The 24,680-nt window shown below is 37.0% G+C and overlaps 1 protein-coding gene and 1 non-coding gene across 10 annotated transcripts in view; both read left to right on the top strand.

Annotated features, from left to right (window-relative positions):
- Positions 1–339: 339 nt before the first annotated feature.
- CATSPERT (catsper channel auxiliary subunit tau) overlaps positions 340–24,680 on the top strand; it is a 111,262-nt gene continuing 86,921 nt past the window's right edge. For 8 of the 9 annotated variants that reach the window (XR_014080001.1, XR_014080000.1, XM_081581902.1 and 5 more), the window contains exons 1-5: positions 340–629; positions 12,879–12,965; positions 13,505–13,556; positions 14,881–15,026; positions 18,576–18,698. Coding sequence is in view for 7 of the 9 variants with exons in the window: in XM_081581902.1 (XP_081438028.1) it covers positions 393–629; positions 12,879–12,965; positions 13,505–13,556; positions 14,881–15,026; positions 18,576–18,698 (645 nt within the window). In the remaining 2 variants the exon portion in view is untranslated. Of the gene's footprint in view, positions 630–11,605; positions 11,672–12,878; positions 12,966–13,504; positions 13,557–14,880; positions 15,027–18,575; positions 18,699–24,680 lie in introns of those variants that run through there. The other variant, XM_081581904.1, reaches the window with a different exon arrangement.
- TRNAG-CCC (transfer RNA glycine (anticodon CCC)) lies at positions 4,167–4,239 on the top strand. Its single transcript has one exon. It is a non-coding gene; the product is annotated as a tRNA-Gly (tRNA).

Here is a 24,680-nt window from a genome sequence, read left to right as displayed (position 1 = left end):
CCAATACTTCGGCCACCTGATGCGAAGAGCTGACTCATTTGAAAAGACCCTGATGCTGGGAAAGATGGAGGGCAGGAGGAGAAGGGGACGACAGAGGATGAGATGGTTGGATGGCATCACCGACTCAATGGACATGGGTTTGGGTGGACTCTGGGAGTTGGTGATGGACAGGCAGGCCTGGCCTGCTGCGGTTCACAGGGTCGCAAAGAGTCGGACAGGATTGAGCGTCTGAACTGAACTGTTTCAGCCTGGGGCAGAGGCCGGCCTGAATCTGCCGGTCACGTGGTGTGGTGCGTGCACAGGAAAAGCTGGGAAAGGTGGGGAGAGGGCTGCGCCTGCGCAGTAGCAGGCAGTCGGTTAGTGCGCCGTCCTGCCCAGCCGAGGATGGAGGGATGGAGCCGCCCCAAGACATGGCGAAGGTTTCCAACACAGAAGATAATCACAACAGGCGGGTCCATTCCCTGTACGCAGCGCCGTTATTTCAAAGAATTTCCCAAACCAACTTGGAAAACATGCAAGCGAGGGGGTCGAAATTCTCTTCTACAGCCCGGAACGTCCAGGAGCAGGGCAAGACCTCTAATCCGTCCAAAGTCGAGTCCAAGGAGGGTCCTGGGTACCGGCTGCTGAATGTAAGTGAGGGGTCTGGCGGGTGGAGTCTGTCCCCTGGCCCCGTAGAGAGTCTGACAGGACGTAGGGGTCAATGTGTGCCAGTGGGAGGGAGGGAAACCTGCCCTCATTTGGAGAGTGGTAACACCTGAGGAAGAGTTTTCTTGTGGGGCCCTGACAGTTATTTAACTTGTCAGAGTCCCGTTTAATTACTGCCTACCTTGAAGGATTGTCTGAAGAATTAAAGAGGGTAATAATATAAAATACTTAATGCGTTGCGAAGTAAAGCGTTAATAGATGTTAGCTGCTATCATCATCATAATCATCACTGGAAATTCATTTGTCTAAAGGGCTAAACTCCAGAAACATCAGTTAACTCTTTTTTCAATGCCTGAGGTTCTTATAGATGGACCTGTAGGAGCAAAACTGTATCATGTCTGCAAAATGACTTATTGGCGTCCTGTTCTTAATTAGGTAAATTTTATTTGAAGTGTGTGAAACTCGAGTTTAATTTTCATTTAGTGGTACTGCCAAAGCATAGAGGAAATGGAAAAGGGGAATCAAACTGAAACTTACATTTTCAAAGTTTGTTAGAGTATTATTAGGAAATTCTGCATTCTTTGTTGTTCTTAAGTTATTAAAAAATAGTACAGTATTTATCAGGAAACAATTCATATACATAAAGATATTGTTCTATCAGGAAACAAATGGTACACAAATTTAAGTAATTGAATTTGCCTTCTAGTGCTTGTATGTCATTTTTGTGTTTAGATTCCTGATTTATTTGTAATGTGTGGTATGCGGTCTGGATTTAATTTATTCTTTTCCCAAATAGATGTCCTAACACCATTTATTTAAAAAAAAAAAAATCTATCTTTGCCCTAGAGTTTTGAGATGCCACCTTTATACATAAGATTTAAGCTTCCATATATGTTTTTTTTCTGGACTTTCTATTCTATTCCATTGGTGTTTATCAATTCAAGTGCCAAGACCTTACTATTTTTTTAAGAAAAGATAAATCCTTTGTTGCAGGAATCTTTAACATGCTAAATGCCTTGTGAATATTCAAGAAGGGACTATGGAATGCAGCATTTCCCAAGGTCAATCATATTTAGTAGGCATTACCCATATTTCATGACTATACCTTAGGAAAAGTACTTAAGACCATACTCTTTTATTTAAAGACTTAAAGTATGTTTTGAAGTCTGGTAGAGCTGGTCCCCTCTCCTCTTGTAGTTTTCTTTTCCTGTAATTTCCTAACTGTTCTCACTCTTTTTTTTTTATTCTCACTCTTTATATAAACTTTGTTAACTTGTTTAACTCATAATAGAAGCATTTTTAAAAACTAAAGATTGCATTAAATTGATAAATTAAGGAGAACTGACATCTTTATGATGTTGATCTGTCCTATCCAGAGATGTTTTTTCATTATTCAACTCTACTTTCATGTCTTTCAGAAGTGTTTTAAAGTTTTCCTCTTAAGAGTTTTGTACAGTTCTTGTTAAGATTATTCCTCAAGTGGGGCTTCTTCTACTTTATATACTTCAATTATTTATCTATATTAAGGCTATAGATTTCTGTATGTTAATTTCATGTCCTGCTTCCTTATTGAATTTTTAAAATATTTGAGTTAGTTATTAATTCTCTAGGTTTTAGATATACTATCAGATCATCTTCAAATAGAGATAGTGTTACTTCTTTTCTTTCAATTCTCTTGCCTCTATTTGATTTTTCTTACCTAACTGCTTGGACTAATGCTACCAGTTAGTAACATGTTGAGTAACATGTTAGTAACATGTTGAGTCATAGTAGAGACAGTAGACAACCTTGTCTTGTTCCTGATCTTAGTAAATGTTTCCACTATTTCCCCACCAAATTAAATATTTGAAGCTTCAAACTTTAAGTACTGGCTTAATTCCTATTTTTGTGAGTGTTTTAACAGGAAACGTTGTTGAATTTTGTCAAGGGCCATTTATTAATAAAGATATATGAAGATAATTGCATAATTTTTCTCCTTATATCATAAGGAGAAATTAGTGAATTTCCTATTATTGAACCAACTTATTACATTCCTAGAATTAATCTCACTTGATTATTGCATATTATTTTCTTTGTGATGTTAGATTCTGTTTTTATTATTTAGTATCTTGTATCGATATTTTTGTTATATTCATCTATTGAAGAAGGAAATGGCAACCCAATCCAATATTCTTGCCTGGAGAATTGCAGGAACAGAGGAGCCTGGTGGGCTACAGTCCATGGGGTCACATAGAGTTGGACACGACTGAAGTGCCTTTGCATTTGTCTATAATTTTCTTCATGGGTTTAGGTATCAGTGCTATGCTTGCTTTGTAAAATGAATAAGAAAGTTTTCTTTAGTGGTGCCATGGGATACTTAGTTTTTGAATTTGGTAGAATTCCCTGTGAAATCATCTGGGCCTGGTGCTTTTCATTGGTAATAGCTCATTGCTAGCTCGCTCTCTCTTTTTTAAATAGCAAGTGGTCTGTTCAAACTGTTTACCACTAACAGCATTAATTTTGTTGAATTGTATTTCCTTAGGAGATTATACATTATATTTAGGTTTTAAAATACATTTGCAGGTCTGCAAAGTAGCCTTTTATAGTTTTTCAAAAATCATCTTATTTCTTATTTGTGTTTTATCCTTGTATATTGATTAAGCTAGCTAGTGGTTTGTATATTTTGTTGGCTCTGTAGATCAATTTGGGCTTCTTAGCAGCTCCGTGGTAAAGAACCCACCTGCCAATGCAGGAGACGTGGGTTCAATCCCTGGATTGGAAAGATCCTCTGGAGAAGGAAGTTGGCAACCCACTCTAATATTCTTGCTTGGAACATTCCATGGACAGAGGAGCCTGGCAGGCTACAGTCCATAGGGTCACAAAGAGTCGGACACAACTGAGCAACTGAGCACACACACAGTCATAGATCAGTTTGAAAATTGATTTTTTAACAGTATTGAATCGTTCCAGTCATAAACATGGAATGTTTTCCATTCATTTAGATCTTTAATTTCACTCAGGAATGTTTTATAGTTTTCAGTGTACTAGTCTTACATTTCTTCTTTTAAATTTACTCCTAAGTATTTTATTATTTGATGCTATTTCTAATGTAATTGTTTTCCTTTTATTTCCAGATTGTTCATTGCTAGTATATAGAAATCAGTTGATTTTTATATTTTGTTCTTATAGACTAAGACCTTGCTGAACTCAGTTGTTAATTCTAGTAGTTTCTCTCTTTCTTCCTCTTCTTTTTTTTCATGGATTATTTTTAGGAATTTCTGTATACAGAACTGTGTTAGCTGCAAATAAAGATAGTTTTAGTTCTTTCTCTCAAATGTGGATACTTTTTCTTTCTTTTTCTTCTCTGATTGCCCTGAATATAACCTGTAGTACAATGTTGATTAAAAATAGAGTGAACATTATTGCCTTACCAATCTTAAAGTGGAAAACATTCAGTCTTTCACCATTGAGTGTGATGTTGGAGAATTTCCCATCTATTCCTAGTCTGTTCAGAGTTTTTATTTAGAATACATTTTAGGACTTCCCTGGTGGTCCAGTGGTTGAGACTTTGCACTCCCAATGCAGGGGGCCCAGGTTCAATCCCTGGTTGGGGAACTAGATCTTACATGCTTCAACTGAGATCCAGTGCAGCCAAATAAATAAGTAAATATATTTTAAAAAAGAATATATCTTGATTTTATCAAATACATTTTCTGCATCTAGCTAAATTATGTCATTTTGTCCTTTATTGGACATACTTACTAATATGACTTATTTATTACATTGATTTTTCAGATAAAAAAATCCCATTTTGTCATGATGTATGGTCCTTTTTAATATGTTGTTGGATTTAATTTACTAATATCTTGTGGTAGATTTTTGCCTCTGTGTTTGTAAGGAATAATGATTTATTGTTTTTTCATCTTGTGATGCCTGTCTGGCTTTGGTATTAATGTAATACTGACCTCATAGAATAACCTCGGATGTGTGTACTTTCCTCTTCTTTTTTTTTCCCTCAAATTTTTTAAGGATTGTTATTATTTCTTAAGTATTTGATAGAATTCACCAGTGAAACAGTTTGGGCCTAAGTTGTTTTTGGTTGGTTTGGTAGGAAGAGCTTCAATTACTAATTTAATTTATTTAGTTGTTAGAAGTCTTTCCAGATATTCTTCTTCAGTTTTGATAATATGTGCCTTGTAGGAATTTTTCCATTTCATCTAAATTTCTAATTGGTTAACATAAAACTGTTTGAGGTTGTAAGTAGTTACCTTATATGGCAATAAACTTTTGCAGATGCAGTGAAGTTTAGGATGTTGTGATGGAGGCCATTATCCTGGATTATCTGATGGGCCCTATGTGTAATCACAAATGTCCTTATAAGAGAGAGATAGAGGGATATTTGGACACACTCAGAAGAGAAGGCAGTGTGATTACAGATGTAGAGGTTGGAGTTATGTGACCACAAGCTAAGGAATGCTGGCCTGTCGTCAGAAGCTATAGGGCACAAGACTGGATTTTTCCTTAAAATTTTGGCCCACGGGGACTGATATTAGACTTCTGGTCTACACAACTGTGAAAAAACAAATTTTTGTTGTTTTAGGTCACCAAGTTTGTAGCAATTTGTATAGCAGCTACAAGAACTAATACAATGCTATTTCTTTATAATCCTTTTAATTTTGTAAGATCAGTGGTATACCCCTTTCTTACCTGGTTTTGGTAATTTGTAACCTCTATCTTTTTTTCTTCATCAGTATAGCTAAAGATTTGGCAGTTTTGGTGATCTTTTCAAGAGCCTACCTTTAGTTTCATTGATTTTCTGTTTTTTTAACCTTAATAATTTCTATTCTAACCTTTATTTTCTTCCTCTTGCTTACTTTGAGTTGAGCTTGCTCTTATTTTTCTAAGTATGTTTAATGCTAATTTTCAGCTGAGCACTGCTTTAGGTGCACTTCATGAATTTTGTGTTGTGTTTTCGCTTTTATTCAGCTCATAATATATTCTGACTTCTGTTTCTCTTCTTTGGCCCAGAGCTTATTTACAAATGTTTTTAATTTCCAGGATTTGTGTATTTCCCAAATTTCCTTGTGTTCATATATTCTATTGAAATAGGAGAACATTCTTTGTTTGATTTCAATTCTGCCAAATTTTATTGAAACTGGTTTTATGGGCTGGCATATGGTACATCTTACAGAATGTCCTACGTGCAGTTAAAGATATGTATTTTGGGGGGGTTTGTTCAATATTTTGTTTGTGAGATTCATTCATGCTGTGTGTACGTGTAGTTATTAATTTTCCTTGCTTTGTAATATTCCACTGTATGAACATATCACATTATATTTATCCATTCCATTGTTAATGAATATTTGGGTTGTTTCTATTTTTTGGCTATGGTGAATAATACAGTTGTAACCATTCTTGTATATGTCTTTTGATACACATATACTTGCATTCTGTTGGGGATATATCTAGGAATGGAATTTCTGGGTCATTATTATGTATATATTCAACCAAATACCAAATGTTTTTCAATGCTGCTGCTGCTGCTAAGTCGCTTCAGTCGTGTCCGACTCTGTGTGACCCCATAGACGGCAGCCCTCCAAGCTCCGCCATCCCTGGGATTCTCCAGGCAAGAATACTAGAGTGGGTTGCCATTTCCTTCTCCAGTGCATGAAAGGGAAAAGTGAAAGTGAAGTTGCTCAGTCGTGTCCGACTCTCAGCGACCCCATGGACTGTAGCCTACCAGGCTCGTCCATCCATGGGATTTTCCAGGCAAGAGTACTGGAGTGGGGTGCCATTGCCTTCTCCGGTTTTTCAATGAGAATATACCAATTTATATTCCCACTGGCAGTGTGTTAGAGTTCCAGATAATCTCCATCCTTCCAGTTCATAGTGCCTGTCTCTTAATGATTAGGCATCTCAGGGAAGTGTAGTGGTATCTCTTTGTGGTATTAGCTTTCATTTCCCTGATGACTAATGAGGGTGAGTTCCCTTCCAAATGATTATGAGTGATCTTATAAACTATTTTGTGAAGTGCTTATTCCCCATTTTTCTGTTAGATTGTCTAACTTTTTCTTACTAGTTTGTATATGTTTGTGTACACACTCTAGTTATAGGCCCTTTGTCAGTTATACTAAACATGTTGCAAAAATCTTCCAGTCAGTGTCTTATCTTTTCACTTTCCTCTGTGTGTGTGTGTGTGTGTGTGTGTGTGTGTTTGTATTTATGTGTGTTCTCAGTGATGTCTGACTCTTTGTGACCCCATGGACTGCAGCTCGCCAGGCTCCTCTCTCCATGGGATTTTGCTGGCAGTAATACTGGAGAGGGTTGCCATTTCCTCCTCCAGGGATTGAACCCATGCTTCCTGCATCTCCTACATTGACAGGAGGATTCTTTACCCCTGTACCACCTGGGAAGCCCCTTGACTTTCCTAATGGTGTCATTTAATAAACAGAAGTTATTAAATTTAATGTAGTTTAATGTTTCGAACTTTTTCTTTGTGGTTATTGCTCTGTGTTCTGTTTTAGAAATCGTCTACCTATATCATCTTCTAATGTTTATATCATGAAAACGTCATGAAAATCTTCTTCTGTATCATCTTCTAATTGTTTTCCCTTTCACATTGAGATCTACAATTCACTGTTACTGATTCTGTGTGTGTACTGTGTGTGTACAGGTTTTCTATTCTTTTTTCCTCTCTTTTTTTCCCTTTTGTTCTTCATTCTTTTCTCTTCTTTCCTTTCTCTCTCTCTGCTTTTTCTTCTTTCTCTCTTTCTCTTCTGTGTGGCAATTTCTACTTACTCGTTTAAGAGTGTTTTTTCCCCACTATTCTTTAGTTCCATCTTTGTCACAAGTGAAGCTTGCATAAATGTGTGTTTCTGGACTCTCTAATGAGTTTCTTTGGTGCATTTATCTATTGTTATGCTAATGCTAATTCCATTCTTCAAGGGCTTCCCTTGTGGCTTAGCTGGTGAAGAATAGCCTGCAATGCCAGAGACCTGGGTTTGATTCCTGGGTTGGGAAGATCCCCTGGAGAAGGGAAAGTCTACTCACTCTAGTATTCTGGCCTGGAGAATTCCATGGACTGTATAGTCCATGGGTTGCAAAGAGTTGGACACGACTGAGCAACTTTCATTTCACTTCACTTCATGCTAATGCTGTTAGACATTAAGAAATAATGCCTTTATTTCTTTAATTTTTAAGTATGTCATCCTGTTTTTCTTCAAGATTGTCTTGGAAAAGCTCATCAGTTTCCACAGGAAGACTTGTTGGAACTTTGATTTTGATTGCCTGAAACTATAGCTCAATTTGAGGAAATGAATTACATATATTTATATAGATATGTATAATATAAATATAAAATAGCATCTAATGTTTATATGTAGATATGTATATTTATTTACATATAAGCATGTATAAAGTATATATAACATATTATACTTACGTATAATATATACATATTACATAATATAAATTTATATATAAAATACAACTTCTTTATGCTTTTACACTTATTTATTTTGTCTAGGCTCCTCTTCCCCTAGTCTTTAATTTTTTACTTCTTTCAGTTCAGTTCAGTCGCTCAGTCGTGTCCGACTCTCTGCGACCCCATGAATTGCAGCACGCCAAGCCTCTCTGTCCATCACCAACTCCCGGAGTCTACCCAAACCCATGTTCATCGAGTCGGTGATGCCATCCAACCATCTCATCCTCTGTCGTCCCCTTCTCCTCCCGCCCCCAATCCTACCCAGCATTAGGGTCTTTTCCAATGAGTCAACCCTTCGCATGAGGTGGCTTCAGCTTGGAGCTTCAGCTTCAACATCAGACCTTCCAATGAACACCCAGGATTGATCTCTTTTAGGATGGATTGATTGGATCTCCTTGCAGTCCAAGGGACTCTCAAGAGTCTTCTCCAACACCACAGTTCAAAAGCATCAATTCTTCGGCGCTCAGCTTTCTTCACCGTCCAACTCTCACATCCATACATGACCACTGGAAAAACCATAGCCTTGACTAGACGGACTTTTGTTGGCAAAGTAATGTCTCTGCTTTTAAACATGCTATCTAGATTGGCCATAACCTTCCTTCCAAGGAGAAAGCGTCTTTTAATTTCATGGCTGCAGTCACCATCAGCAGTGATTCTGGAGCCCAAAAAAGTAAAGTCTGACACTGTTTCCACTGTTTCCCCATCTATTTCCCATGGAGTGATGGGACCAGATGCCATGATCTTAGTTTTCTGAACGTTGAGCTTTAAGCCAACTTTTTCACTCTCCTCCTTCACCTTCATCAAGAGGCTCTTTAGTTCTTCTTCACTTTCTGCCATAAGGGTGGTGTCATCCGCATATCTGAGGTTATTGATATTTCTCCCGGCAATCTTGATTCCAGCTTGTGTTTCTTCCAGCCCAGCATTTCTCATGATGTACTCTGCATATAAGTTAAATAAGCAGGGTGACAATATACAGCCTTGACGTACTCCTTTTCCTATTTGGAACCAGTCTGTTGTTCCATGTCCAGTTCTAACTGTTGCTTCCTGACCTGCATACAGGTTTCTCAAGAGACAGGTCAGATGGTCTGGTATTCCCATCTCTTTCAGAATTTTCCACAGTTTATTGTGATCCACACAGTCAAAGGCTTTGGCATAGTCACTAAAGCAGAAATAGATGTTTTTCTGGAACTCTCTTGCTTTTTCGATGATCCAGCGTATATTGGCAATTTGATCTCTGGTTCCTCTGCCTTTTCTAAAACCAGCTTGAACATCTGGAAGTTTACTTCTTTAGACCTGCTTGAAATATTGTCACCTCCTTCCCTAATATTCTTTCTCCTCACTTCCCTTATCTACCCTGTGTTTATGCGATGGTTTCTAGGCATCCTGAATGGGGCTTGGTACCGGAATCATAACCCTTGCTTCTCTTTAGCTCCAGAGTTGTGACCGTTAGTACTTTCAGAAAAGTGGACAACTAAATAGGGAACTAAGTATTACCTTCATCCAAGGCATTCTGGTGATGAGTCACAGTTGAAAACTATTACAGAATTCTTACCTCCATATCATATTGAAGGCAGTGGGACTGTCAGATGGAGAAGATGAAGTACCTTCATTCTGAGCAGACAGTGCCGAGGTGGGCATACACCAGGGAACTGGCAGCTTCAAACCTCCAGAAAGGTAGATTTAGAAAGAGAGACATAGGCATCTAAATGTGACTTCTTAGTATTCTCCAAATTTCTTTGACTGCACAATATTATCAATAAAAATATGTGAACATCTTTAACCAATGTTTTGAATATTTATTTATACAGTATAAAATGTAATGCAGTTTACTTTATAGATTCTACAATATACAAAATTAAAAATTATAAATAACCCATATTTCTAAAACTGATTTTTAATTCATTTTGTTTATTAGTGGTACAGAACTCAGTAAGTATCACTATTTTTGAAAAACATGATTTAATACTTAGTGATGTAGTGGTTTGAAGGTCTGGTTCTAAGGCAAATTTATTTCAGTATTCGGTTTTTAATGCTGTTATATTTAGAAAAGATACCTTTAAATATTTGAAATTCCAATTGGAAGCAATGCGTTTTGGTTGAACCTGTTAAATCACAGTACTCATTTTTCATTTCTGTCATGTTATTCAAAGTTTTTAGCTCACATGTTTTGCATAAAATGTTACTTCTCTGATTAATTAGTTCTGGGAAACTCTGGGGAGGGCTTTCATTTTTTTACATTTAAAAGAAAAAATGGTCTCTTAAGCTGCTGGTGGGCTTCCCTGGTAGCTTAGCTGGTAAAGATCTGGAGAAGCCTCATGGACACAGGAGTCCATGGGGTCGCAAAGAGTCGGACACAACTGAGTGACTAAGCAGAGCACACAGCACACAACCTGCTGAAACTCTTCATTTGTGAAACTTTTAAACAAAAGTGTTTCTAAATTTTTAAAGTGTGATGCTGTGAGCTTCTAGGGTGCTCATAATACATTTGCTTACACATAAAGTAACATTAGAAGGAAATATTTCCGGTAGTTTTTAAAATGTTCTCATCTTAATGTGAGTTTATTTCAAAAAGATAGTTATTTTCACACTCATTAAAATGTCACCACCTTACTCTGAAAGGACAGATTAAGAAGTATATATTTTAAAATATTTGCTAGTTTGTGTACTACTGACAGCCATCAAAGAAAAGTTTAGCAAATTGAAACATTTCTTTTTGTAAAACCAAAGTGCATGATGCATCTTTATGTTTACCAACTTTTTAAAAGGGCTTTGCCATGAAATTTCTTGTGGTCAGTGTTTATCTATTTGCAGAGTAGACTATTCTCCTACTCAAGGTAATGTAATTGATTGACCCACTTAACTAGCAAACGCAATACCCAAACTGTTTTAAAGAATTCCATGCACCTGTAGCTTGTACAATGAATGACAGTATCTGATCAATCGAATAAATTATTATTTTTCCATGTATAAGATATGTGCAGAGAATGAGTAAAGATAAACTCCCTCTTCTCAGCATTTGTTTTTCTTATAGTGAAACTGTCATTGTTTTTTAACTTGTCTTCAACACTGGCCTGAACTTCTCAAGGGCAGGAACATTTCAAGCTGAAATCAGCACAATGCCAGGCATATAATCCTGCCAGTACACTAGTGAATGCTAATTGATGTAAGGATAGTGAGGTTGCCATTGCCACTAGGAGGGGGAGAATGCTAGGAAAAGACTGGTGGGTTTTCAAAGAAAACTGTGGAATGGGGGAGAGTGGTCCAGAAAGGCCGTTGGAAACAAAGTGCAGAGTGATGTAAGTGAATGTAGAGGCTTTTAAATAGAAGTGCCAGGAGGGACTTCTGTTCAAGGTAGGGCCAAAGGCAGCAGAGAGAAAAGGCAAGTGGAATTAATTGGAATTAAAACTCTCCGCAGGTTCAGAAAAAATTCCATGTGGTATCAGAGGCTTTATGAGACTAGTCTTTAGAAGTTTTGTTCAAGGTTCTAAATAGAATTTTGGCAAAGAGTTGTTCTGCTCATGCTGCTGCCATTGAAGAGAGCTCTGCTCATATGAAGAAGGATAAGTAAAAAATAATAAAATGAGGGATTGTTAAGTAAAATGCCAGATTGTTAAGGCTAAATTGAGTATTAGTATTCTAAAGAAGTTTTTCCTAATTATTTTGTAGTTATTAAAATGCATTTTCAAAGTAGACTTCCATAAGAAGATCATTAAAACATTAGAAAGTATGGTGTTCTATATTAAATACACATAGACTGTACACAGATTGATACTTTTGTAACAATACAGTAATTGTCATTCAGTTAGCTTAACCTGTGAATTAATCATATATAAAAAGCACATTAAACGAGTCAGATGCAACAATAGCAAAATGATCCAAGACATATAAAAAAAATGTTTTCAATACATCTCCAGTGTTTGTTCTGTCCTTTAGAACAAAATCTTCAACGTAACTAAGGATTTATGTATATTATAAGAATTAAACAGTGATTCTTAAAAGATACATAACAACAAAGCTTTTGGGAAAATTTTCCTTATAGATAAAACCATGTTGATTCAAGTTCAGCAATGGTTGAGAATAAATACAATTCTCCTTTTCAGGTTTGATTTTTAATAGACCATTTGTTCACTATTCCCCTCACCTTTCCCCTTTTTCCCCTTCCCATCCCTTGCTCTTTACTTTAAAAATCTATATTAAAATGTCTTGTAATTTTAAAATGCTAACCATTATGTGTAGTGACCAGAGCTTTTAAGAACAAAGTTAAATATCAACCCACAAATACCAATTGGTAGAGTTATTCTGGATGAAATCACACAACCAAAAACCAAAAGCCATCTATTAGTCCTTTCCAGGGTACCTACTATTCCAAAGGATGTAATTGCAGTCCCTGCAGTGGCTGATAACTGAAGGAATATTGGAATAATTTGCACCAGGATTACTGCTGTTTGTGAGATACAGGATCTAGTCCACATTAGATTGAGATGATCATTTTTTGTTAGCAAGGAGAACTCACTGTTCATGCTATTATGTACTTCTCTCCTGTCTCACAACTCCCTTAATGATTTTACATTTAAATGTACACATTTTGTTTCTCTGCTAACTTAATAATAAACTTGGGGTAGAGATGAATTTTCAAGTCATAGAATATATAATACTAAAATATATAGTATCTGATACTAGACACTCATAAAATACTTGTTGAATTGAAGTGATATTTTATCTAATTATATTCTTCTCTGCCTTCTAAAGTCTCAACTGATTTACATTGTAGATGCTGAGAAAAACTCTTAAAGGGTCTGAAAATAAAGAACCAGAAGTAACACATGAGGCATCAAGTTTGGTGCCATTTGGGGATGTGGTATGTATGACTAAGTCTCAATAAACCCATATAAATTATTTCTTATTTCATATGAAGACAATTTAATGTTTATTATATGGTATCAAAAAGCATGAATAGAAAATGGCTGTCTCTGATAACCATATTCATGACTTTTTCATTTTTATGAGTCAGATAAGCATTCTAATAATCCCTGAAATTGTGGAAAATATTCTGATTCACAGAAAAACTGTTATCTGTACTAGCGATTCCCACGATGTTATGTTTTATCAGTCCTCACCTAATGTAAAATGAAAATGATTCAGAGAGAGACAGCTGTATTGAAGTTAATAAATGAACCATTTTTGGCTTTGTATTCTTTATTTTAGGTTTACTTTGAACAAATCTTGCCTATTTTTCTTCTGTATTTCTGCTTTATATCTGTGAGTAGATATTGCTAATAAAAAATTTCTAATGAGAAAAACTTAACAGTGAAACTTTAAAAAAATATAGTTTGGTGACAGTAAAATGAAAGAAAAATTAAAAATTCATTCTCTGTGTTTTTATTTTGATTGTTATAGGTCGGCTGCCTGGCCATTCATGTAAGAAACTGCAAACATTTTACGCCTAAGAGTATCCTTTCTTTTGATTTAACGATCATACTGTGATCATATGTCACTGTTTCAGTTATATATTGCTGCCTTACAAAACACTCAAAGACTCAGTAGCTTAAAACATTAACCATTTTACTGCAAGTCATTATCTGTGCATTCACTAAGTGGTTCTTCTGCTTTACATTTTCACAGCTGGGGCTGTAGTTCAAAAGGGCTGGTATATCCAAAAGAACTCATTTACGTGTCTGGTGCCTGAAAGACTGGACTTAGCTGAGAGGTTGGACCTTTCTTCCCATGTAGTCCCAGGGTCTTGTCTTTCATCATTAATTTTTTTCTGCATTAATTTTTATTTTAAAATATTAAAATACTATGTTGATTACTAAAGTTTCTGGTGTCCACTTAACTTTGTACCATGGGTAGTGCCTCTCTCACCTTGTCCTAGTCTCAGCCATGGTCATGTCCGTTGCATGTTAAAATAGTCACAGGACTAGGCCAGATTCTAGAGCAGACGAAAATATAAAGTTCACTTTTTGAGGGGGGAAGTGACAAAAGATTGTTAACTATCTGTAATCCACCTCAATCATCATGTAAGTTTAAGAAAAAATATTTATCTTCTTGGATGATAGTACTAATTTATTTCTTAAACATTGTTTAAAGAATTTTTTTTTCTCGGTGACTTTAAGTAAGTTGAATGCTTATTATTGGATTTATTGTGGCATAAAACCAGTCTCATTATGAAGGCTTGATGGTTCTTTTTTATATAAAGTGAATTATTGAAGAGAATTCTATATAAGCAAAGTTTTAAAGATAAATCATAAAAACAAAATTGTTTTAATTCATGGAGTGCTATGAAAGATAAAAATACTGACCAATATAGTATATGTGAAGTAGATAGTAAAGTGAATTACAGGATAGAGTGCTGCTTTAAATTTTGTTGTCCTAAAATTAAGAGTAGATTATTCTGAATTATTATATTCTGATTATTATATTTTTTGAATTTCCACATAATTATTACAAAAAATTTTCAAGTATGTGTTGTGAATGTTTGGTTACCTTAAAAATAATATATAGGAAAATTTTCAAAATAATTATAATGAAAATGTGAGGATAAAAATATGAGAAGTAATCTAATGAAGAATCAACCGTCTTTTCCTGATTGTGCCTACCACCAATGGGCAAAAATACTATTTTAAAAGACTTTCCTTATTGTTTAGTATGCCCTATAACTTCTTTTTTTATTTGATTAGGTCTTAGGTTTTGGCCTGAATTGTTTAGTGGGTTAATTTTACAATGTGTTACTGTTCAATTACAACAAAATTTGCTTCCTAAATATGTATTTTCAGTCATTTCCCAGCATTACAGTAATTTGTTCATTCGCATCTCTATTAGCAATGTGGTGAAATGTACAAAAACTTGTAGCTTGCTATCCCAAAACACTGAAAAGGACATTATGATTACATTTGATGAAGTGAAGTATTTTTCTGTACAGGTAATGTTAAGTTTCTCTTCTAGAAAAAATAATGTGTTTTTTATAATTTGGAGTATTCTACACAAATATCTTTTTTCCTCAGGGGATAGGAAAAAAACAAAAGCAGTGTTCTTTTATTTGATATTTTACAGTATTTATTTCTATATTATGGGCTATATTGATGTTTTTGCAGCTTACTGTAAAATATATAATCATGGTGTTCTTTCCGAGAGCTTGTTGTTGGTGATTCTCAGTGTTTATCACACATGCATGCATTCTTCTCTGTCTCACTCTTCCCCTCCCATCTGCCCTCTTCCACCTGTTTTAGTCAGGGTGGGCTACTATAGCAAATTACCACAGACTGGATGGCTTAAACAACAGACCTTTATTTCTTGCTTTTCTGGAAGGTAGGAAGTTCCTTAGAAGGACACTAATCAAAATTCACAAAGGCTCCAATTCTCATGACCTAGTTACCTCCCAAACACCCCATGAACAAATACCATTGCATTGGAGATTTAGGCTACAACATGACTTTTGAGAAGACCCAAACGTGCAGTCCTGGAGAAGGAAATGGCAACCCACTCCAGTGTTCTTGCCTGGAGAATCTCACGGACGGTGGAGCCTGGTGGGCTGCCGTCTATGGGGTCACACAGAGTTGAACACGACTGAAGCGACTTAGCAGCAGTAGCAGCAAACGTTCGGTCCATGGCACACCTTTTTTTTCATCTCCTTTTCCTTTACCTCTCTGCTTTCTTCTTATATAGACTCTCTCTCATTCCTTTTGCACAGATTAGCTTATTTAGTTTTTATAACAACCCTTTGCTATACTCTTATATATACTCTTATTATCATCTTTGTTTTGCAGATGAAGAAATAGGTACTGTAAGGTTTAAAGAAATTTCTTAAGGTCATAGAACTAGTAATTGGTGGAGCTGAGAATGCAGTCAGTCTGGCTTCAACTGGCTTGATTAAACTGTTTCTCACACCAGGGCTTGCTCTGCTGAGTTTACTTCTGTTTACAGTTAAGCTTCCTAGAATCCTAAATGTATCTCAGAGTTGTCTTTAAAATGAGAGATACTATTTCATTTAGCTGCAGGATTCCTTGATTAGTCCAATTGTTTCCTGATAGTTTTATTACATCAGTTGAATTTTAGTGAAATCCTAAAACATTTTCTCTGTGTCATATATATGTATATATATATGTGTGTGTGTGTTTGTGTACATATATGTGTGTATATATATATATATATATATATATATTTCAAACTTTATTTTGCTTAAGTGTTGAGTATTGAAATACTTCTTCAAACGTGTTTAAAAAAAGCATTATTTTCCTAGATGTGATCCATATTATTTCTTTTACTTTGCAAATAATTTTCCTATGCTTTACTGCCAAGTTTTCAGGAATTTTGTAGATATATGTTCATTTAAATAAAACTTGCAAATAATGCTGGAAAAATATAAATTGATAGGGTGCTTATTTTCATTAGATAATCAAAATATTTTTCCTATGTTTATTTTAATAGGAGCTATTAGATTGATTATAATAAGAGGAGAGTTTTAGTGGAACTCTAATGGAAAATTTTGGAATTATCTAGTAATATTAACATAGAAAATTGGACAAGCAAACAAAGAAATGTGAAAAAAAAGCAAGACGTTAATTCCAGGGAAATTAAAAAAATGATACAGGACTAGAAACATAATCATTGTAAGAGTATTATTAAATCCTAAAAATAGTTACATATACATAATATAAACAGTAAGTATTAGTCTAACAAAAAAGTATGAAATATATTGGAGGACTAATGGGAAAAGAAGTGTGAAAATTGTGGGAAGAGGCTACTGACAGCTAATATTTTTCTTCCACAATAAGCAGTCAATAGATTGTATCTATATGACCTCAGTGTTCATAGTAGCATTATTTACAGTGCCAAGATATGGAAGCAACCTAAGTATCCATCAACAGATAAATGGAAAAAGAAGATATAATACATAGATATATACACAATGGAATACTGCTGCTGCTGCTGCTAAGTCACTTCAGTCGTGCCCGACTCTGTGTGACCCCATAGATGGCAGCCCATCAGGCTCCACCGTCCCTGAGATTCTCCAGGCAAGAACACTGGAGTGGGTTGCCATTTCCTTCTCCAGTGCATGAAAGTGAAAAGTGAAAATGAAGTCACTCAGTCATGTCCGACTCTTTGCGACCCCATGGACTGAAGCCTACTAGGCTCCTCCATCCATGGGATTTTCCAGGCAAGAACACTGGAGTGGGTTGCCATTTCCTTCTCTGAATGGAATACTACTCAGCCATAAAAAGAAAGAAATTTTACCATTTGCAGCAATATGGATGGACTTGGAGGGCATTATGCCAAGTGAAATAAGTCAGAAAGAGAGACAAATACTGTATGATATCACTTACATGTGGCATCTAAAATATACAACAGATTAGTGAATATAAGAAAAAAGAAGATCCACAGATATAAGGAGGACAAAAATAATGGTCACCAGTGGGGAGATGGAAGGAGGAGGAGCAAAACAGGGATGGAGAATTAAGAGGTACCAACTGTTAGGTATAAAATAAGCTACATGGATATATTGTACACATGGAGAAGATAGATACTTTATAGAACTATAAATGGAATACATACTTTAAAAATTATGAATCACTATATTGTACACCTGTACTTTATATATTACACATCTGAGACTTCCTGGTAGTCCAGTGGTTAAAAATACACCTGCCAATGCAGGATCAAACATGGGTTTGATCCCTGGTCTGAGAAGATCCTACATGCTCATGTAGCAACTGAGCCCATGTACCGCAACTGTTGGAGCCCGCACACCTAGAGCCCATCCTCTGCAACAAGAGAAGCCACCGCAGCAAGAAGCCCTCACACTAAAACTAGAGAGTAACCCATGCTCTCCTCAACTAGAGAATGCCCTCATGCAGCAGTGAAGACCCAGCCAAAATAAGTACATAAATATGCCCTGCTCTTTGCAGCAACCTGGATGGATTTTGAGGGCATTATGCTAAGTAAAATAAGTCAGGGAAAGACAAACACTGTGTGATCATTTATATGTGCAATCCAAAAAAATGAGAGAATTCCATGATGGTCCAGTGGTTAGAACCCTGTGCTTTCACTGCCCAGGGTGTGGATTCAATCTCTGATCAGGGAACTAAGATCTTACAAGCCATGTAGCACAGCTGAAAAAAAAAAGGGAAATGAACTCATAGAGAACTGATTGGTGGTTGCTAGAGGTGAGGTTTGGGGGTGAGCAAAATGAATGAAGGTAATCAAAAGGTGCAAACTTCCAGTTATAAGATGAGTAAGTCCTTGGGATCTAATGAATAGGATGGTGACTATAATTAACAACGTGTGTGCTCAGTCACTCAGTCGTTTCCGACTCTGCAACCCCATGGCTCTGGAAGTCGCCAGTCTCCTCTGTCCATGGTACTTGAAATGGGTGCTTCAAAAAGGATATTTTATGGGTGTTTTTATTCAGAAATTATGTCTGAAATTCAGACTGAAAATTTAATGTTTCTTTTCATATGTATTTTGCGTTAAGGTTCCCAGACGTCAAGATGATGAGAAGAATAATATTCGCTTAGAACTAATGCAACATGACAGTACAAAAAAGTATCTTACCTTGTTAGGGAGTGTTCAGGTACATCTTTATAAAGTAATTCAGGTATGTATCAAATCATTTTTTCACCTTGGTATCACATTGTCCAGTTGGTGTTTGTTTTCAAGATTTGTCTGTACTTAATGGACTCCTTTTGCTTATTATCTGTCTTATGTGCTTAGTAAGTTCATGTGTGTAGTAAACAATATTTCCCTCTGGCTCAAAAAAAAAAGTTAGTTTGTAACAGCATAATGTTTTTTAAATTTTATTTCCTGGAGGGCAGTAAGTAAGTGAAAGTTGTTCAGTTGTGTCTGACTCTTTGTGACCCCATGGACTGTGGCCTGCCAGGCTCTTATGTCCTTGGGGATTCTCCAGGCAAGAATACTGAAATGGGTAGCCATTCCTTTCTCCAGGGGATCTTCCCCACCCAGGGATCAAACCTGGGTCTCAGGCATTGCAGGCAAATTCTTTACTATCTGAGCCACCAGGGAACCCCCGAAGGGTAATGATACATCCTAAAAGACTAAGCGTGCCTTTTGTTTGTTTTATTTTATTTTCTGAAATGTTTCAAAACAAGATTCAGACCACAGACTCTCTTAATTGTCAGTTCCAGTTTCAGTTCAGTTCTTTTTTTCCCTAATTTATTTATTTTTTTATTGAAGGATAATTACTTTACAGAATTTTTTTGTTTTCTGTCAAACCTCAACATGAATCAGCCATAGGTATACATATATCCCCTTCCAACCTCCCTCCCATCTTCCTCCCAATCCCACCCCTCTAGGTTGATTACAGAGCCCCTGTTTGAGTTTCCTGAGCCATACAGCAAATTCCTGTGGCTATCTATTTTACATATGGTAATGTAAGTTTCCATGTTATTCTTTTCATACATCTCACCCTCTCCTCCCCTCTCCCCGTAAGTCTGCTCTCTATGTCTGTTTCTCCATTGCTGCTCTGTAAGTAAATTCTTCAGTCCCATTTTTCTAGATTCCACATATATGCGTTAGAATACAATATTTATTTTTTTCTTTCTGACTTACTTCACTCTGTATAATAGGTTCTAGGTTCATCCACCTCATTAGGAACTGATGCAAAAGTGTTCCTTTTTAATATTCCATTGTGTATGTGTGCTACAACTTCTTTATCCATGTGCCTGTCGATGGACATCTAAGTTGCTTCCATGTTCTAGCCGTTGTAAATAGTGCTGCAGTGAACAGTGGGATACATGTGTCTTTTTCAATTTTGGTTTCCTCAGGGTATATGCCTAGGAGTGGGAGTGCTGGGTCATATGGTGGTTTTATTCCTAGGTTTTTAAGGAATCTCCATACCATCTTCCATAGTGGCTGTATCAATTTATATTCCCATCAACAGTGCAAGAGTGTTCCCTTTTCTTCACACCCTCTCCAACATTTATTGTTTGTAGACTTTTTGATGATGGCCATTCTGACTGGTGTGAGGTGATATCTCATTGTAATTTTGATTTGCATTTCTCTAATAATGAGCAAATTTGGAAAACTCAGCAGTGGCCACAGGACTGGAAAAGGTCAGTTTTCGTTCCAATCCCAAAGAAAGGCAATGCCAAAGAATGCTCAAACTACCACACAATTGCACTCATCTCACATGCTAGTAAAGTAATGCTCAAAATCCTCCAAGACAGGCTTCAGCAATACGTGAACCGTGAACTTCCAGATGTTCAAGCTGGTTTTAGAAAAGGCAGAGGAACCAGAGATCAAATTGCCAATATCTGCTGGATCATTGAAAAAGCAAGAGAGTTCCAGAAAAACATCTATTTCTGCTTTATTGACTATGCCAAAGCCTTTGACTGTGTGGATCACAATAAACTGTGGAAAATTCTGAAAGAGATGGGAATACCAGACCATCTGACCTGTCTCTTGAGAAACCTGTATGCAGGTCAGGAAGCAACAGTTAAAACTGGACATGGAACAACAGACTGGTTCCAAATAGGAAAAGGAGTACGTCAAGGCTGTATATTGTCACCCTGCTTATTTAACTTATATGCAGAGTACATCATGAGAAATGCTGGACTGAAGGAAACACAAGCTGGAATCAAGATTGCTGGGAGAAATGTCAATAACCTCAGATATGCAGATGACACCACCCTTATGGCAGAAAGTGAAGAAGAACTAAAGAGCCTCTTGATCAAAGTGAAAGAGGAGAGTGAAAAAGTTGGCTTGAAGCTCAACGTTCAGAAAACTTAAGATCATGGCATCTGGTCCCATCACTTCATGGGAAATAGATGGGGAAACAGTGGAAACGGTGTCAGACTTTATTTTTTGGGGCTCCAGGATCACTGCTGATGGTGATTGCAGCCATGAAATTAAAAGACGCTTACTCCTTGGGAGGAGGGTTATGGCTAACCTAGATAGCATATTTAAAAGCAGAGACATTACTTTGCCAACAAAAGTCCATCTAGTTAAGGCTATGGTTTTTCCAGTGGTCATGTATGGATGTGAGAGTTGGACGGTGAAGAAAGCTGAGCGCCGCAGAATTGGTGCTTTTGGGCTGTGGTGTTGGAGAAGACTCTTGAGAGTCCCTTGGACTGCAAGGAGATCCAACCAGTCCATCCTAAAGGAGATCAATCCTGGGTGTTCATTGGAAGGACTGATGTTGAAGCTGAAACTCCAATACTTTGGCCACCTCATGCAAAGAGTTGACTCATTGGAAAAGACCCTAATGCTGGGTAGTATTGGGGGCAAAAGGAGAAGGGGACGACAGAGGATGAGATGGTTGGATGGCATCACTGACTCGATGGACATGAGTTTTGGTAGACTCCGGGAGTTGGTGATGGACAGAGAGGCCTGGCGTGCTGCAATTCATGGGGTCGCAAAGAGTCGGACATGACTGAGCGACTGAATTGAACTGAATAATGAGCAATGTTGAGCATCTTTTCATGTGTTTGTTAGCCATCTGTATGTCTTTGGAGAAATGTCTGTTTAGGTCTTTTTCCCACTTTTTGATGGGGTTGTTTGTTTTTCTGGTATTGAGTTGTATGAGCTGCTTGTATATTTTGGAAATTAATCCTTTGTCAGTTGTTTCATTTGCTATTATTTTCTCCCATTCTGAGGGTTGTCTTTTCAGCTTGCTTATAGTTTACTTAGCTGTGCAAAAGCTTTTAAATTTAATCAGGTCCCACTTGTTTACTTTTGCTTTTATTTCCGTTACTCTAAGAGGTGGGTCATAGAGGATCTTGCTTTGATTTATGTCATTGAGTGTTCTGCCTATGTTTTCCTCTAAGAGTTTTATAATTTCGGGTCTTAAATTTAGGTCTTTAATCCATTTTGAGTTTATCTTTGTGTATGGTGTTAGGAAGTGTTCTAATTTCATTCTTTTACATGTAGCTGTCCAGTTTTCCCAGCACCACTTATTGAAGAGGCTGTCTTTGCCCCATTATATATTCTTGCCTCCTTTGTAAAAATAAGGTACTCATAGGTGTATGGGTTTATTTCTGGGCTTTCTATCTTGTTCCATTGGTCTGTATTTCTGTTTTTGTGCCAGTACCATACTGTCTTGATGACTGTAGCTTTGTAGTATAATCTGAAGTCAGGAAGGTTGATTCCTCCAGCTCTATTCTTCCTCAAGACTGCTGTGGCTATTCGAGGGGTTTTGTGTTTCCCTGTGAATTGTGAAATTTTTTGTTCTAGTTCTGTGAAAAATGTCATTGGTAATTTGATAGGGATTGCATTGAATCTGTAGATTGTGTATGGTAGTATAGTCATTTTCACGATATTGATTCTTCCTACCCAGGAACATGGAGTATCTCTCCATCTGTTTCTGTCATCTTTGATTTCTTTCATCAGTGTCTTATAAGTCTCTGTGTACACTTCTTTTGTCTCCTTAGGTAAGTTTATTCCTAGATATTTAATTCTTTTTGTTACAGTGGTGAATGGAATTGATTCCTTAATTTCTCTTTCTGATTTTTCATTGTTAGTATATAGAAATGCTAATAGAGTTCTGCCAAGAGAATGCACTAGTCATAGCAAACACCCTCTCCCAACAACACAAGAGAAGATTCTACACATGAACATCACCAGATGGTCAACACCGAAATCAGGTTGATTCTATTCTTTGCAGCCAAAGATGGAGAAGCTCTACACAGTCAGCAAAAACAAGACCAGAAGCTGACTGTGGCTCAGATCATGAACTCCTTATTGCCAAATTCAGACTGAAATTGAAGAAAGTGGGGAACACCACTAGATCATTCAGGTATGACCTAAATCAAATCCCTTATGACTATACAGTGGAAGTGAGAAATAGATTTAAGGGACTAGATCTGATAGACAGAGTTCGTGATGAACTATGGATGGAGGTTCGTGACATTGTACAGAAGACAGGGATCAAGACCATCCCTAAGAAAAAGAAATGCAAAAAAGCAAAATGGCTGTCTGAGGAGGCCTTACAAATAGCTGTGAAAAGAAGAGAAGCAAAAAGCAAAGGAGAAAAGGAAAGATATACCCATTTGAATGAAGAGTTCCAAAGAATAGCAAGAAGAGATAAGAAAGCCTTTCTCAGTGATCAATGCAAAGCAATAGAGGAAAACAATAGAATGGGAAAGACTAGAGATCTCTTCAAGAAAATTAGAGATAGCAAGGGAACATTTCATACAAAGATGGGCTCAATAAAGGACAGAAATGGTATGGACCTAACAGAAGCAGAAGATATTAAGAAGAGGTGGCAAGAATACACAGAAGAACTATACAAAAAAGATCTTCACAACCCAGATAATCATGATGGTGTGATCACTCACACTCACCTAGAGCCAGACATCCTGGAATGTGAAGTCAAATGGGCCTTAGGAAGCATCACTATGAATAAAGCTAGTGGAGGTGATGGAATTCCAGTTGAGCTATTTCAAATCATAAAAGATGATGCTGTGAAAGTGCTGCACTCAATATGTCAGCAAATTTGGAAAACTCAGCAGTGGCCATAGGACTAGAAAAGATTGGTTTTCATTCCAATTCCAAAGAAAGGCAATGCCAAAGAATACTCAAACTACTGCACAATTGCAGTCATCTCACACGCTAGTAAAGTAATACTCAAAATTCTCCAAGCCAGGCTTCAGTAATACGTGAACTGTGAACTTCCAGATGTTCAAGCTGGATTTAGAAAAGGCAGAGGAACCAGAGATCAAATTGCCAGCATCCGTTGGATCATTGAAAAAGCAAGAGAGTTCCAGAAAAACATCTATTTCTGCTGTATTGACTATGCTAAAGTCTTTGACTATGTGGATCACAATAAACTGTGGAAAATTCTGAAGGATATGGGAAAATCCAGACCATCTGATCTGCCTCTTGAGAAACCTGTATGCAGGTCAGGAAGCAACAGTTAGAACTGGACACGGAACAACAGACTGGTTCCAAATAGGAAAAGGAGTACGTCAAGGCTGTATATTGTCACCCTGCTTATTTAACTTATATGCAGAGTACATCACGAGAAATGCTGGGCTGCAGGAAGCACAAGCTGGAATCAAGATTGCTGGGAGAAATATCAATAACCTCAGATATGCAGATGACACCACCCTTATGGCAGAAAGTGAAGAACTAAAGAGCCTCTTGATGAAAATGAAAGAGGAGAGTGAAAAAGTTGGCTTAAAGCTCAACATTTAGAAAACTAAGATCATGGCATCCGGCCCCATCACTTCATGGCAGATAGATGGGGAAACAGTGGCAACAGTGGCTGACTTTATTTTTTGTGATTGCAGCCTTGAAATTAAAAGACTCTTACTCCTTGCAAGGGAAGTTATGACCAACCTAGACAGCTTATTAAAAAGTAGAGACATTACTTTGTCAACAAAGGTCCATCTAGTCAAGGCTATGGTTTTTCCAGTAGTCATGTATGGATGTGAGAGTTGGACTATAAAGAAAGCTGAGCACCAAAGAATTGATGCTTTTGAACTGTGGTGTTGGAGAAGACTCTCGAGAGTCCCTTGGACTGCAAGGAGATCCAACCAGTCCATCCCAAAGGAGATCAGTTCTGGGTGTTCATTGGAAGCACTGATGCTGAAGCCGAAACTCCAATACTTTGGCCACCTGT

Source organism: Giraffa tippelskirchi, chromosome 3 (assembly GCF_054371585.1).
Source record: "Giraffa tippelskirchi isolate mGirTip1 chromosome 3, T2T-mGirTip1v1.2.pri, whole genome shotgun sequence".
Classification (NCBI taxonomy): Eukaryota; Metazoa; Chordata; class Mammalia; order Artiodactyla; family Giraffidae; genus Giraffa; species Giraffa tippelskirchi.
This window is presented reverse-complemented; position numbering and strand designations above follow the sequence as displayed.